The 17,307-nt window shown below is 45.8% G+C and overlaps 1 protein-coding gene across 11 annotated transcripts in view; it reads left to right on the top strand.

The window, feature by feature from the left end:
- Nucleotides 1–2,304: 2,304 nt before the first annotated feature.
- The window catches only part of LOC11175761 (organic cation transporter protein), a 34,983-nt gene continuing 19,980 nt past the window's right edge, over nucleotides 2,305–17,307 (top strand). The window contains exons 1-3 of one of the 11 annotated variants that reach the window (XM_061646646.1): nucleotides 2,305–2,648; nucleotides 8,393–8,821; nucleotides 10,269–10,891. In XM_061646646.1, coding sequence (XP_061502630.1) covers nucleotides 10,561–10,891 — 331 coding nt within the window. In that variant the 5' untranslated portion in view covers nucleotides 2,305–2,648; nucleotides 8,393–8,821; nucleotides 10,269–10,560. The other 10 variants (XM_061646652.1, XM_061646648.1, XM_061646649.1 and 7 more) reach the window with 10 other exon arrangements.

The following is a 17,307-nucleotide window of genomic DNA, read 5'->3' as shown; positions in this document are numbered from 1 at the left end:
CTTTATGTTGTACATTCAAATGAACTCTTTCTGGAATCCGAATAAGCTGTTGGTTTTTACAAAACAAAATGCACTCAATCTCATCTTCAATCACATGTTTTCTGTTTTTGTATCTTAAAAAAAATATAATATACCAAAAACCAGATCAAAATTGGTTGGTAAAGTTGTTTAAAAAAATTTATGAAACAACTTTTTTGTGACAACATTTGCTTATATTAAAATTTTGTAACGGAGATCCATCACTGTGAATTTAAATGTGAGCTACAAATGGCAAGTGTTGCTCATTTGTGTAACTTTTCCTGCAGGTATGCAACCCGCATCACATTCTCCTGCACGGTGGGAACAAACAATGGGTTTTGTGGAATATTTAAATTTGATTTTTATGGTATGTTTCTGCAGGTCGTTTAAGCTATCTAAAAATGTTGTTAAATGTAGGGTTGGTGTGAGAAAAATGTGAGAAAATTAACCAAAGTCTAATTATATACTAATATGAATGTTACATTTAAAAATGTACGTAACTTTTCGATCAAAATATATATGAGATTGGCCCTTTTATTGGCCACTACCTTTTTTTTTATAATAGATATATTACATGCTGATTAAATGACAATAACAAAATTCTTTAAATGAATTATCAAAAACATAGTTATTCTGCTTTCATTTGTGTTGATTTTTAAGCAATCGGTGAATTTGCTGTGCTAAAACTTTTTTGTTCTGTTTGGTAGGTGTTTGAAAGTTGCTTATATTGCAGAATCTTTATGTATTCCTATTGAACGTTAAAATATACAAAACTATCCTTTCAACTGACATAACCATCGCTGATAGATTAAGGCACACAACAACATGATACCAACAACCGAACTCATCACTTTCCCATTTCTAGTGTCGCACGTTCGTTACCTTCGTCGCTTTCAAAGCGCACTTATCAACAATCGATCGAACGCGCCAAGGTGTTGCTCGTTAGCATTGTCACAACACTTGAGGAGTTTGCACTTATGATTTGCTCGTTCGATTCGTAATCTAAAGTCCTGGACTGACAAGTGCCACATTCGGTTTGTGACCACCATTAAGCGAAAAGGCAGGCAAAATGGGTGCACGGTGCGTGCAGGTACCAATGGAGTCCTCCACGATGAACTTGAGGCTAAAAATAGTACTTAACAGAACGGAATCGGATCAGCAAAAGGACTCTCGGTGGTACGGCCGGTAATCAAGGGAGTCGCCCGTGAAGGAGTGGAGTAGCATCAGAGTGGTGACCATTCTTGCTTATCCGATTGAGCTCAACGCCGGCAACTTGTTGCCGCAACAGCAGCATCTACTCAAGTGTTGCTCACTGTTACAATCTATGGTGACTGTGCACGCCGGTTCGTCAAGAATTGTCAAGAAGCATCTATTTACCCTGAAGTGCTATCAAAGTCCGAACGTGACTGAGGTGGAGCGTTTCACGTGAACCTGTGCCTTGGTGTTTGAATATTGGTAGTTATTTTATATAAATATACATAATCACTGGCCCTTCAGTCGCTATAAAAGACAGGTAAAAGGGCTCAAAGTTAAGGTGTTAAATCTTCCAGCGATACCCATAACCCATTGGCAACACGAACAATAAACTAAAGGAAGAGCGATTTATTGGAGCGGAAAAAGCACTTCACCTGAAGTGGCCCAATTATCATCGCAGCTGATCTTCAATGTACGATCAGTAGTGTGATTGATTAAGGCAGTCATCAGATCGGTTCCTGATAGAACCAGCCACGGTTATGCAATAATTTTGGGATGTAGACATGGCTGGATAAAAGGATAAATGTTTGGAATGTGCTATAAAAAAAACTCTCCTTTACATCTTCCTGTCAGCACTGCATGCAGATAGATGCGTATATGAATTAAATTCCACAACAATGGGACTAAAAACACGCTTCAAAACGATGTACAGAAGCGTGTTCGCAAAAGAAGCACCAAAAAGAATTAAAAAAAAAATCACCTTCCTAAATTCCGTGATCGCTTTTTTGGTATCGTTCCAGGCCAGGTATAAATAACCATTGTCATCTCGCTTCCGCCGCGAGTACGCTTCGCTTCTGCTCTGCTACACACTTTATTCTTTCCATTGTATTCAGTTTATAAAGGAAGAAGAAAGAAATACCTTCCTTTATTGCTTTTGGTGCAAACCGTTTAACTCTCAAAGCTCTTGCCCCATTACCCACTGACAGCTACTACAAATGGCACTTGGGTACATTGGGCCCCGCGAGAGGCCGATCCTCCGAGCGCTACAACACCACAGCATCCTACGATACACCACACCGGCGATGAACTGAGCAAGCGTGTTTGCGGAGCGCGCTGTCCCGTAGGTGGTGGTGTGCGTGAGTTAGTTAGAACGTGAGCAGCAGCCGCGCCGTGTCGTGTCGTCTTTGGTCGCTTTCCTCCTGCTTATCGGGGCGAAGGGTGCGCGAATACGAGATCGGTTGGCCGTTAGCCAGTTCAAATCAGCCACTCGGACGGATCGGTTCGTGCGGATTACACTGCTTGCGCACTACAGTTCGCTGGGTTGGGTTCGGATTACAGGCGCGCACAGCCATCGGTACACTGCAAACGCCACCCGAGGGTGAGCGAGGGCTAGCAGGTTGACCTGCGCAGGATAGGTGTGCAAATTGAATGTTGAGGTGCGTGGTTTTGTTTACTTGCTAACAAAAAAAGAAAGGTTGTGTGCGTTTGTGTGTGTGTGTGTGGTTTGTATCTACCTCTGCTATTACATACCGATAAAAAAAGAAGTGAGTGTCAAGGAAGAGGCCAACGAACGACGGCTTGGAAGGAGTGCTTGGATTAGAGATCCAATACATTGTCGATTGAACAGTTTTGTCACAATTAAACCGCGTGTGTCTGTCCTACCGTGTTTGAAAATACTGCCGTAAGTCACCGATTGCACTTCGATAAGAAAATAGTTATCAACCTCAGTACTGTGTTCCTCCAATACCCAGTTTGTGGAAGGTTTCCGTTGTTGCTACTACTGTTTGTGTGAGAACTATTATCTATTTTGCACCAAATGCAGGCATCTCTTTTCTTCCAACGCCTCTGGCCACTATCACCGTTGCTACTCACTGTCACATACAGCAAAAGAGGTACACATAGTGTTAGCACTCTTTCCGTGTTCCGTGCCGTGCAGCTGGAGGCTGGCTCCGGGTGTCGAAGTGTTAAATTAGTTCAATTATTACTAATTAATTAGTTCACTCGGGTTTGCGGTTTGCGGTTGGTGGCAAACAAATTGGCTGTGGGCAAGGCAACCACCCCACTCGTTCACTGACCGTGATGTACGTCGTTGCCACTTGTGTGGTGATCCAGCAACTTTTGCGCAATGCGTAGTATGCTATGGTTTCTATGGACCAACTGCTGAGGTAAAGGCATAGTAGGTAAATGTAAAACGTGAAAATAGGACGTAGGAGGAATTGGTGCATGTTGATTTTGGGAAGTAAATTTAGTGCAATTCTGGGTGAAAAAATAATCAGCATCTTGGAATGTTGAACCTAAAACGCACATCGCATTGCAACTTCAATGTTAGTCGCCAAATGCATGGGGCGGATGAGTCACAAAACCATCTGTTTTTTTTTTTTGAGCCACCCCGCATTTGTTCGATTAGTGCAACAATCATCCTCCCCATTGCGGGAAGCTACCACTAGCTGTTCTAACCTCAAACCCGTTCCCTCCCGGGTGTAAATAGAAGATGCTTTAGTATGGACGCAAAACGTCCCCTCCCCACCGTCCATTCGACGGCACTGATTAGCTTAACGACGACAATGTCAAAGAGCTCCCTAGGGGTGGTTTTGGGCCGAACGCGCGATCTGGACATTGCACTGCGTTCCACACCTTCCATTGATAACATCCGCTCTGGAGTGGGCATTGCAAAGCGAAAATAACGCAACAGCAGCCAACCCAACACGCCCATGAATGATTGCAGAGCCGAGCGGGAAGTAGGGGCTCGTTGCGTTGTGAAGTGTTGTGAGAACTGATATCAAAAAACAAGGAGCTAACGGGGGGCGCAATTTAATGCCCTTCCTACCCTTTTGTAACAGGCAGTGGCCAGGGGTGGGCTGTGGAATGCTACCACACTTGGTGGTTCCTTTATTTTGTTTTTCTTTTTTGCTTGTCCTATCCTCCAAGTGATAGCTTTGATATAGGAGTCTGGCCAAAGGTTTTTCAAAAGTGTGTGTGTGCGTGCGTGATTGATGAAGACTCAATCAGAACCTGGCAGGTAGGTGTCAATTTTGGGACGAAAAAGCAAGGTCAATTACAGGCGATGGCGGTTAGGCGGAAAGGTAATAATCGAATGCGGTTGATAACGCTAATGGGATATTGTAACGCACTCTTCCAGAAAGGTGTGGCTGGGAGTGTGTTGCACGAGCTCGAGGGAAGCATAATTGGGTGGCTATTTTACAGCGTGAAACCATGGCACGGGCGAAGAAAGAAGGCATTCCTTATTTCTGCCTATGAGGGAACGATCCTGATGTCGATCGAGTCGGTTCGGTTGGCATGGGAATGGATCTGTAAATATTAACTTATGTAGAGACTTCGTTGTTTCAGTTGCTTATTTTCATTATGTCATTAGTACTTAGTGGCAATATTATGCAGTTTCTTTGAACAATTGGTTTTGTTACCATAACGCAATCTTACGAATGCATACCCTTGATATGTAGCATTAAGGAACAATGTGAAAATGTTTATCAAAAACATTTCGCCCAAATAGCGTTAAATGTTATAAAACTAAAACTATTACCTATTTTAAAACCATTTAAAGAGAGATGAAAGTTTGATACATGGAGCAAGATGCTTCATGATGCTTCTTTATCTTAGAGTCAAAAGATTGTTTTCTATCTCTGCTGTGTTTACTATTAGTATCGACGATTCAGACAAGGTTTTTCTTCAACCCAATCATGGGTAAAATTCTCGTATCAAAGGAGAATTCGCAATAAATTATTTATTTTTTTGTTTTAGAGCATTTTGCTTAGAACGTTTTGTTTTTTTTTTTTACTGAAACTTCTTCTTCTTTTGGCACAACAACCAAGGCCTGACTGTGCCACTATTGAGAGAGCTTATCTTTCAATAAACTGCTGATTACACATAGTAGGATAGTCAAGTCCCCGACTTCCGGGTCCATTCGGTCCATTCGGGATTTGAACCCATGCCGGGTATGTTGTTAAGCCGTACGAGTTGACGACTATACCACCAAAGACTGGCTCTGAAACTATACTTCAATTTTTGACCTTACTAAACCTGTGAATTCTAGCAATGATTTCAAAACCAAACTGCCAAGCAAGCATCTGTTTTGGTTCGATTCCTACCGCAAACACCGCAAACAAAACCGTGGCTGATCGGTGATCGTGAGGATCTGTGTCGTACCGTAGCGATCGCGTGACCGACGTGTTTTATGGTGCCCGACCTATTGATCTACCCTTTTCTCACCCCTTCAACGTCATTCGCTCGATGTTGTGCGAGTGACGGCGTCGCCCGAAAACCGACACTTGCACCGATCGGTCGGCCGGCCGCTGGGTGAGAGAAAGTCACCAAACGCCTGCTGGTGTGGTGACGGTGATGGTGGGGAAGGAAGTACAGGAACTGCACTTGTCTGCCGGTAGTAAGTCTGGCACAGTGATGGCGCTTACCAACACAGGCCCACCGCTCGAATCGTGGGGTGGTCACGACGATCGTGGCGCTGATTAGTGTCGTTGGGTTTTTAATTAAATTTCGTTCACTGTTTGCTTTATGTTCGCGATTGCGATTACAGGGTGACGTGCGATCGGGCAGCTGCTTGGCGCGTTACGAGCGGCACGAGGCGTTGCGTTGTTTTGTGGACGGCCGTTTTTTTGTTTTGTACGAGTGAAGATGTGACTTCCCTGGCTCATCATTCAATTAAGATATTACAAATGGAGTAAAAATGTAACAAAGAACACACCTTCCAATGGCAACTTAGAACGATTGTATCAGCAATTGTTCAGCTGTCCCTTCAATTGTTTTGAGCATAGCGCCACTGCTGTTACGCGTAGACGTTTGCGCTCTCAATGGTTGGTCTAAATTTGCATTCCACGCAAAGTATGTTATCATTTTCCCCTTCCAACACACCAACCAAGCAACATAGCATCATGCTTATGCTAACCATCACGGCTCTCTTATCATCACGTCTGCCTTCCTCATTAGCTGTGCCGTGGAGAGCGATGTGTGTGTCTAACGCTTTACATTCGTCCCGTCCCGTTTACGGTTTTTCTTATGCGCATCTCGCCCATCATCCGGTGCGTTTCTGGCCAACGGCGACGACGACGACGGCGACGACGATCGTTACATGCATTCTCCCACACCCCGGGCCCCGCACGCTGAAAGCCGTGCACACACAGCCGTACCGTTTTCGTCTGGAATTTACATCTAAATTGCCGGTAATTAAAGTAAATCATCGACTCAACCGGTACTGGCGCGGGATGGTGCGGGACGGCGAGACGGCAAACAGAGCAAAGGGCTCGCACAAAGCTCACACTCCTTCCCGGCACGCAAACTCTCCTGTGGCGAGGGGGGAGCGTCGTCGATCAACGGTTTCGTTCGGAACTGCTAATTAAAATATTGCAATCGGTGCATGGGAGGGTGGGCAGTACCAAGACCAAGTGCGCTTGGACTCGTGTGCGCAAGGGGTTGATTTCGCGCAAGACACGGCGTGGCCTGTTCAATTGTGGAGCAAGATGCAATTGCTTCCCAATTCGGGTGACCCCTGGTCGAAGCTTCAGCGTTTGATTAAAGTGACATGTTTTCAAAGTGGGGCCCCCTGCACGAGGCCGTGGAGCAAAACGTGTCCGTGTCGAGTGGGGAGCAATTTGTACGAATTAAACGCCCATAGTGTGGGGGGTGGGTGCGAAGTGCAGTTCTTAACTGTGCACTGTAAACAGTAATTTGCTATCATTTCCTCGGTTGAATGCCGTGAAAAAGACAGAGAGAGAGAGAGAGAGCGCATTCACATTAGCACGGCCCCCTGGTTGCATTCCTGGTGCTCAAAATCAATTGAACCGACGCGTGATGATACTATTAGACGCTATTTACGTGTGTATTGTTCTCCTGCGGGGGAGAAGCTAAAAATAATCCTCTAATAACTGAAACAAACTTGTCACCTCGCTAAATGGAACCATTAGCAGCGGCGATACTCGCTGACAGCTCAATGAGGAGGTGGCGCTCAAACCCCAGAATAGGAGGGAAGGGCAAAAAGGGCGAAGAACAAAACCTGAACCAATTCCATTCCTCACTCATCATGCGCTAAATTTAGCCCACCCGGCTCGCGCCCCTCCGATGCTTTGGTGATGCTTGGAATTCTTCGTTGTCACGCATCTGGGACTGGGACCCCAGTTTGCGGTCGTTTCTCTCCCGCATCAGGACGCGGTACATCTGTTCTGCGGCAATTGTTAGGTGATCACTTGACAGATGCCGCACAAGAACCATGCCCCTGCGGGCAGACACACTTGTCTCGGCGCCGGATCTTTAAGCAGCTCACCGTCTGGTTTGGGACCATCAGTAAAACCATTAGAGGGATCACGTAACTGAACGGGGTCTCAAACCGGACAGTGATCGAATTTTAATGAGCTGACCGGCTTAAGAGAAGCAAATTTTAACCGATCAGAGCCTTGATTGCACACCCATCTACCACAGTCCTAATGGTAATTATACCACAAGCAACACCCAACTGTGATTCATGGCGATGGTGTGTAATGTTTATTCAAACAGTACGGACAACGCTTCAAACACCAAACAAACAACCGTTAAATGCGTCGCAATCGTTTGCAAACGCCGAGCCGAGCGTGGATGAGTCGCGGGAACTCCTGCCTGACGGGCGTGGTACCGCCCCCTGGATCGCTTATCAACGCCGGCGCGGCGCTCGCCGTTGGGTTTGGTTTGGTTAATGCCATTCCCGTGCAAATATTGATTGGCAATTTGTTTTCGCAGCCAGCCGGTGGACAAATGATTGAGCTTGATGGTGTGTTTCCGCTTCCAGCCGGGCGCTCGGGTGGACAGTGGCTCCTCACCAATGTTTGTTTTTTAATTCAAACGCTTCATAACACACCTCAACACCTCCGAAACGTAATGGTGTAGCTACGGCTGTGTGGGACCAGGGTTTCGACCAGCCAGAGGGTCAGATGAGGGCTGGAAGCGGTTTCTTATCAACGGTTGTGTTAAGCTGTTTTTAAATGGTTTGCTAGAGCACTGTTCTTCTCACCCTCACAAGTGTAGTTGTTGATTGTAGTGTAATATATTTGGGGAAGAATTCCAATTACTTCATTTTTCGGCACCATAATTGCTAACCATGCTAACCTATACCTTCATCTCGATCGTCCGCGTCTTCCACAATACGCTGCTCACGAATACGAACTCTTCCCCTCATTTTCAGTGCTCGAGCTGGCGCCGAGTTCACCTGCCTGTGAACGCGCACCGTAATCACGCAAATCATCGGACTCAAGGCGTCATGGCAGCTGCTTGATTCCACGAATGGCAATAACGGCCATCGCACCAACGAGGGCGAACCCACCGTCGACGACGACGATGATAATGATGATGCTGTCGATGATCGTGATGGAGCTTCGCGGGCCCACGTCCAGCCCGTCAGTGTAGTCAGAGTGTTTCGCCATAGCGCACCGTACTGTTGCCGCCGGTGTCGCACCCGCACCCGGGCAAGCGGAAATAGGAGCCGCGGCTTTCAAGTTGGCCAAGTTGGTTAGCTGCCGGAACGTCACGCGCTAGCCGTAACGCGATACGGCTGCGAACGAAGATCTATTTTTGGGGTGAAAATCTAAACCAAAAAAGGGTCTTAACACGGCGGGTAAGCGAATGTGGCGTTTGTCAATGAGTGTTTAAAATTCTGCTGTCCTGCGTTCTTGTACGTTCCTGCACTGATTCCATCTTCAAAAGGGGAATGGAAAGGGAGAAGTGTGCCCGCAGGGAGTAGGATCGCTGTCACGCGAGTCACGCGCCATACGTGATATCTTCATCAGTGCGCGATTGAAGAATTTATAATCTCCGCCAGCGAGGTTCAGTACAGCTGCGCCTCGCAGCTCATCTCCAAAGCCGGTCATATCTGATGCGGATCTTTATCGTATGCGCAAGTGGCATGAACGGGTTCGTCCAACAAGTGTGCAAGTGAGATACTGTAGCTGCTTAGAACGTGCAGAAGTGGTGCAGAGCGACGGGAATTAAGCTGTGCTCGGATAACTGTGTCACCGCGTCGGTGCAGGCCATATCTCAGAAGCTCCAAAGTTGAAGACAGGCTGATGCTCAAAAGGCATGTGAAACAGATCGCGAAGCAAAGTTTAGGTACACCCGTGCCCGTTGCTGCTGACCGGGTCTCCCGCGTCTCGGGCACTCGGGATCGTGCCAATCGAGGCATTACGCGGAGTTTTGCATATCCATTACGGCGGTACGGCCGAGCCGCAATTAGGTTTGACACCCGGCCTCGGGTAATTGCAGCCCAAACACACGAAACCGCTCGTACGTCAGTGCCGGACGTCGACCAAGCGTCCAAGTCGTCATCGGAGGGCATCGGGGTTTTATGGCGCGCGTGACGCCGACCCTCGGTGACGCCGCCGCCGCCGCCGCCGTACCGCGCACTGGGAAACGTGTGCAACCTCACCGACCGTTCATGATCGTGCCCCGTGCAACTCGACGGTAGCTCGCCAAGCTCATTAATGTTGGGCGTCGTATTGATCGTACCGGGACGATGAGGCGAAACTGAAGAGTCTTACCCGAAACAGATAAGGCAGAGGATCTCCAAAAAAGGAAGGAACATTCCGCGTTTGAGTGCTCAGTGTGCGAAAGCGAAGCGTATCGGCAGATGCGCTCAGTGCCCAGTTGCAGCTTGTCCAGTGCGGACCGCATAGTGTTTTTTTCGTGTGGCTTTTGACAGCAGTGACAAGCTAGCGGCAAGTTACCTTCCCGCTTGAGTGTAACCTGGTGCGTGCGGGCAGTACGATTCTGCTAAGCTAGCTCGGCGATAGGGCGCAGTAGTGATTTTATTTTATTATTCCTATCATTTCGTTCGCTTCCACCGCTTATTGCCGCCACAACATTCATCGCGGGATTGGCGCGTACATCCAGCGCCCAAAACCCAGCGCCGCCCTTTTTACACACCGTGCTCGCCACTTCCGGTTAGTGATGATCAGTTTTGATTGAATCAATGCGAGAGCACCCAACGCGATCTCTCGTTTGTGTGGTTCGTTTGCGTGTTGTTGGTTGATTCGTATACTTTTTTTTTCTCTTTCGGTGCGCATTAGTGTGATCGGGTTGATTATTCCGTACGTTTGTTTGCTTTTCTGGTGTGTGTGTTCTTGAATGATTTTGTGTGTTACTGAACGGCTTACAATGCGCCGTTTGTGGTGAGTGATACGTTTGTGGTGTGGTTCAATTCGTGTGCGCATTAGTGCGATCGTAAAATCGCGATCATTTAGTGGAGGAAGCAAGAAGAAAAAAAAAACAACCCCGTAGTTCGTTTGCTACATTAGTGAGCCGATCCTACAGCGAAAGATATAAAATCCCGGAGCATTAGAATAAACAGGGTACGTCAGCATGTCGGTGCGTTGGGAGTCGCCTGATGTTGGCCGCCGGCGGCGTTCCGGCGGCAGTGTGGATGAGTGCGAAATGTTGATGCGGCCAGACGCTGCCACCGCGGTTGGCGACGATGGCGATCATTCGCGATCGCGGAACGGTAGTGCTAGTGGCCGGCAGGCGGAGCATGCGGATCGGAACGCTTCCGGTGGTCGCTGTCCGGTGGCACGGGTGGACGTCGAGTTGAGCGATGAAGAGGATCCTGTGCCGGGGCGGGATGATACCGACGAGATAGTGGTGTTGGATGAGGCGAGTGAACGACTGCTGGGGAAATGGAATGGAAACGCCAAAGGTAAGTCGATAGTGCAAATGTTAGTTTAAGTTTAGTTGAAGGAGCGTAATGTGCCTTGTGTTTAGAAATTTCTTTAACGGAATTGGTTCAGTCATAAAAGAACAACGTTCAATAATGCCTTTTCTTGAATTGTTTTTGGAAACGCTTTTTATAAATCTTTCTTTTTTTATGGTTTAACAAAAGAAAATCTTATGAATAATATGTTCTCTGCTCTGTAATCTGTTGTTAAATAGTAAATAGAATAACCAGTACCTATTGTAAATTGACCGTGTGAGATGGATTCCTCCATCCGAAGGCCGAGGTTTCGTCATTCTTGAGGTGTAGTTAAAGTTGAAAAAAAAAACAGACCACAAACCATGGGAGCAAACCAACTACCATCGTCAATTGATCCTAATAGAAAAGGGAGCATAGTTTGCTGTTTGCTGCGAGCTCGTCGGCGATTCGCATCCATTGGCCGGCCGGTGGTGGTGTCGTTAATAAGATAACACAAAACATCTTGTCCACTTTTCTTATTGAGCAATGGCTGTACGCCGGACGGACGGACGGACGGACGCATCCTTGGTGGCACGTTTTTTGTTTGTTTTGTTTTAACTCTACTGCCCGGGGACAATACATCGTGCGACCCGGTCCAATCGCTGCGCGAGCAATTCGCCGTTGCCGACGGATGCAAATTACGAATAAATTGCGTTGATTAGTTTCCTGTGTTTCTAGGTTCGCACCGAACGGTATACTACCGTGGGGCGTGTAGCTCGAACGATGGTGCAAATGGTGCTGGGTTGCAAGTGGGGTTTGGAGTTTGGATGCGAGAAGCTATCATCGGCTCTGGTGCAGGGTTTTAAGAAAAGTTCAGTCTAAAAATTATAGCTTAATGTGGATATTGCTAGAACAATATGATTTGCCACGAATGTTTGAGATTCTTTCAAAATTGGTAAACAATTGTTCGATATTAAACTAAACTCATCATATTACTACTCATTCCGACATTGGGACGTTATCAATTTATAATATAAGTAAAATTAAGGATAAACACCGTCTTGGCAATTATCGACTATCGTAAGCAACATTTTCAAGGACGAACGATCTATTTGCACGAAGTCCAGTAAGATTCGGATGTATGTAGTGGCGGATTAACACGAGTGGAGGCCCTAAGCGGTCACACAAATCTAGGCCTTTCTGAAGTTTTGAGCGAGAAATTGTAAGTGGAATTCTAATTCTTCTAGAGAAGAATTGAGAAGTAAGTTTGTTAGTGAACGGGGGATGAGTCCTCTTTTTCGGGTCCCTCGAGACCTCGGGTCCCCACGCGGCCGCTTAGTTTTGCGGTGTGCTGAATCCGCACCTGGATGTATGTGTGAGATTGGCAAAGACTACTTCAAGCAGCTATTTGTTTAGATCAGGGGTCTCCAAACTACGGCCCGCGGGCCGCATGCGGCCCTCAAGAGCCTTTAATGCGGCCCGCGATGACTGGGTAAAGGTTAAAGTAAATAGTTTTCTTTTCTGACTAACCAATCAAAATTTATTTTTTTAATTCTGAAAGACGAAAATCAACATTCAATAAAAGAAAGCTCCAGAAATTTTATATATTTTGTTGGTATTTTCTTATTAAAACGAGATTTGAACTTCCACTCATTCTAAAGGTAGCGACAAAATGGCCCTCGACAATCTTGATTGTGAAGCAATGTGGCCCGCGGACTGAAAAGTTAGGAGACCCCTGGTTTAGATGAAAAAAAACTTCCTCTTTTTTGTCTTCTTGTATGTCGCAACATCCACATTTGGTCTAGCCCTGCCATAAATCACTCATAAGCTGGGCTATTTATGCATTGTGTAATTATCCTGAAGATAATAATAACTATTTTTTCGAAAGTTCAAACCATAGGACCCGATACTAGTTGATAGCATTTAATATTCTTAGCTTAGGAACTGACAAATGAACGAATAAAGCAGTTATAAGCGTGAAAGTAGAAAAGTAAAGTTGATTTTATAGTTATACTTATTACAAAAACAAGCTAAAATATAATATTGCTTACTTCAAACTAGTGTTAGTTGAACTCTTTAATGGATAAACATGATTTTCATTCAAATTAAACACTTTATTAGTTACTATTCATGGTTGTTCACGGGGAATAATTGGTGGATTACAATAAAGGTAAATTAAAATGATAAAAAGATGTTTTATAATAGAAAAAGATATTTGTTCATTCCCCATGTATCAAAAACACTTTAATTTTTTTGATATATTAATTTGATTTCGAGGAATTTTATATTGTATGATGCAGTAGCCTTCATAATTAAGCTAGTTTTGTGGTAAATATAACTAAAACTTTCACGCAATGTAGCCTTTTTGGATCGTTCCTACTGAATGAAAAAAAAATGCTTTTATTTGCTCTCTAACATGCTACTTCTAATCACTGTTTTAATAATGTTGTGATAAATACCATAAGATTAAAACATTACAAGAGTCAAACTTACAAAAGTTTTGCTGAAATCGTGTTGTGTTTATCATCATTTCAATTATATGTACATTGAATACGTTACAATAACAACGGTCGCTTCGGGTAGTTTGAATAAAACCACGTTTCTGCCGGTCGGATCAAATTCAAACGCTTTACTCTCACGCGTAACAAACTGCATTTCCCCACCCGATGCAACATGCGGGTTTGCTTGCGTATTGTATCGTTTCTCACCATCGCCTACTATTCATACGCAACAACTCTCCGCTGTGTGAGAATCGGCCGTTTGTTTATCTTTTCCAAATGAGCCATCCATCAGGCAACCGTTCAGAATGCGAAAAGAATGTTAAACAAAGCGTTTGACAGTTTCGTTTTAAATACGTCGTAAGTATTCTACCGCAACAAAACCCAGCTCCTGCTACAACAAGCTCGTCAGTCAGCGCGATTGTAGTAGAGTAACGCAAGTGGCGTTACATTGCGATGTCTGTTACGAGAACCACCTGCCACCGCGTTTGACAGATCGTTGTTGCCGACGACCGACCGATGATGACTTTGGCTCTCGCGCGCGCTCTCCTCATCAGCCGGTGGGAGTACAGCCGAACGGAGTCCGTCTGCTTGACGGGTTTTTCCTACCAAATCCGTACAGCATCTCTCCGACGGCCGTTTGGCGCCATACATCCTCTCGCATGCAGCTAACCCTCCCCAGCCAAATGTGTGCGTGCAAGTGTGTGTGTGTCTATGTTTGTCAGTATGGCTTTATTTTTGCGCTCTCTTCGCGCACCCGACACACGACCTGCTCGGGGAAAATCGGTCCGATCGGTCTAGCACAAACCCAAACGGTACGACACACCAGTGGTTCCAGATGCGGGCGGTAAACGCTTTTCAGTCGCGGTTCGCATTTCGGCCCCTGCTGCTGGCCTGCTCGTTCGCTCGTGCTGTGCCGAGAAGTGAAGCAAACGTTCACTAGCGTCCATCTCTCCACAACACAGCAGGTGTTGGTGGCCTTTCGCAGTGTTTGATCTCGTTGTGCAGCGCGCGGTACAACGTGTTTGCGATTCCGCAACATTTAAACGGTGCGCGGTTTTCTAACGTTTATCAATTCACACATACACACAAGACACACACACACATATACATACGCGCCGTTACAATGCAGGTGTATTCAGGCTTATCAGTTTGGTTGAGCGGCAGGATGAGGGAGAGCTGAGAAGTTTCCCTTCTGTTCCGAGGTCACAAGCATAAACGTGTCTGGGAATGTTTCCACCCAAACGGAAGTGAACGCGCGTTTTTGGCAGTGTGAAAAGTTTACGCGCGTTTCCGAACAATTCTGCTTTGCCTCGCTTCGTCCTAATTTCCCCCCCTTACAGTTTTAGTGTGTACCTGTAGTAAACGAAATTTCCGTTCCGTTTGATGAGGATCGACGGAGCTGTGCTGCATTGGCACGGAAACCCCTTCAGTTACATGCTGTGATCTTCCGTAAAAAAAACAGGAAAACCGGCGACGCCATTGACTGGGCAAAAGGAAAGGCAGAGGAATATACTTGGAACGTTTGGCAGAAACACTAGCAAAGTTCAAACGGTGTTCGCGCGTAGCGTTGTGGTGGAAAATCTAGCCGCGCTCTAGTAGGGGCTCGCCGCACGGCAAAACACGGCAAACCGGTTTCCATGCTGTGTCACGGTACCGTGACGCTGTAACGAAAGCGCTCGAGAGAGGGGTGGCGTTGTTAAACGCAGCTTGATCGCGCGAGATTGTGAAAGAAGTGTGATGCACAACACAGCGGCACTATCAATTTAAGAACCAATGTCCATGAACCCCTCCCTTCGCTGGGCAAGAATAACAAACTTGTCATTATTACGTATGCGTGTGTGTGTGTTGTTGTGTTTGAAACGCGAGGAAAACAAAGGTGTACCACCTCGCGTACAAAGCGTGCACGGAAAGTGTCGAAAGTGTCCAAGAAGTTAATGTTCGGAGCATTTTGCAAAGAAAGAGAAACAAGAAACATTTCTTTAACCGTTGCTTACCCACACAAAAACTGCAAAGTTGAATGACAAAGGTTCACTTAATATCGCCCACGTCTTGTGACATACCTTACGCCAGCATGCTTGGAAGTGATCTGTGTTAACTTTTTTCCATCCATTTTGTGTATCATTTTGTAGCATGCGCGTGTGTCTGTGTATTGTGTCCACATTAAAGTGTTGCAGTAAAGTCTCCATTCAAAGCGGCTGGCAACAAACGGGAAGGCTGATAAGCAAGCAGGTACTGCTTTCGGCGCAGTAAGGTAAAGCCAAAGATGCAAAAGTAGATAAATTCGTGGCGAGAATCTCATAAAAAGAACCACACACAAGCACCACAAAACCTCAAGCTAGCATTACGAATAAATGTTTAAATTTGCATTAATGGTCGGGTATGGGCCGAGCCATTGCTCGCCCCCGGTTCTCAGTATCCATTTCATTCCCACTGTGGATTGCGAATTGATTTACATTAATATTCAGCCGGAGAAGATCCGCCTCTTTTTTTTTGTTGCATTTCGAATGGGTGGTTTTTCCGTTTGTTTCTTTTTTTTTCATTCGTTTGGCACACACATGTGGCTCTGGTGGAAAGCCTGCAAATGTGTTGCGGATGATAGTTAGTGTCTATCAAATAAATCAAAACGTTCTGAAAGAGGTATTGCTGTGTGCTAACACCTAAGAGCCTGTTACGAACATTCACAGAGAGGAATGGAAAAATATGCTTTTCTGCTAGATACGGATGTTTTACAGCATTTAATTGCGTCTTGAATAGAACGCAACAAAAGCTAAAACAAAAAAGTGTGGTAAATTGAGTAACAAGCCTTATAAATTTTTAAATACATCGCTCATTAGAGTGCAGCATGCCAGCATGTTTGCATGTCGAACGGGTGACTCGTACTAACACACTCGCAGCAACTGACTTGACGTTGATAAGGACATCTTATTATTGTATCCTGTTAATCTGTTTTACCATTCCCTTTCAAAGCGTCTCTCTTTCCTCCTTTTTCTCTCTCTCTCTCTCTCTTTATGTAAGCTATCGCTCCATAAACGCACGGAAAGCATCAAAGCAACCGTGCAGAAGAAAATGCATCACTTGCTGTTGTTATCCTGTTCCCCATCGTTACGCTTCATTTTGCTTCAGAATTTGTGTAAGCGCATGTACAGGTGCCCGCACACACACACACGCACGCAAACAACCGGACATCCTCAAAAAGGATACATATCTAGCATTCCCTCCATGCTCACAAGGGACAGTCGAAAGGGACCTTATTTCATGGCATTTCCATTCTTCGCTATGCTGTTGGTACGTTTTCGGTTCGCCATTAGATAAATTGTGTTCCTCAACGGAAAGCGTTTATAACGACAGCATCTCGTTACCGGTGTATGCGTTTGTGTGTGTATGTGTGTGGCTTCAAACAACACCATCACGTGAAGGACAACTTCCCCCCGGGGGCGCCTGGCTTTCTTACCGGGCTTCCTTACCGAATAATGCTGCAACGTTCGGTGAATCTCCTAAACGATTCCAAACAGTTGCATGCTTGCGTTACTACTGCCTTCCCTTTACCACCGGGCAAATGGTTGTAAGCGATAGCAGTTTGTCGTTTCGGCAAGTGGCAGTAGTGATCAGTGAGGGAGCAGAATTCCAACTCGCTGTCACTATCGCAAACGGACCACAGCCACCGAGCTGAGCTTGAAGTCAGTGAAGCAAATTTTGAATTTGCAACCGGTGAAGTCTGCCAGCCCGGAAGAGAAACTCGAACCGTAAGACAGTACAGTGTTCTCGTCTCAAGATAACCGTGGTAGAGTATTGCAGCTGTTCATTTCCACATGGCTGAAGCGGGAAGGTTCGGATTTGAAGCAAATAAATGTAACTGATTTGTCCCCCCCCCAAAATGGATGCAAATCCGTCTCAATCCCTGACCTCGTTACAGCCGGGCACAGTTTTCCTGGTGCTTATCGT

Source organism: Anopheles gambiae, chromosome 2 (genome assembly GCF_943734735.2).
Source record: "Anopheles gambiae chromosome 2, idAnoGambNW_F1_1, whole genome shotgun sequence".
Lineage (NCBI taxonomy): Eukaryota > Metazoa > Arthropoda > Insecta > Diptera > Culicidae > Anopheles > Anopheles gambiae.
Note: the sequence above shows the minus strand (reverse complement) of the source record. Positions and strands in the feature narration are given on the sequence as shown.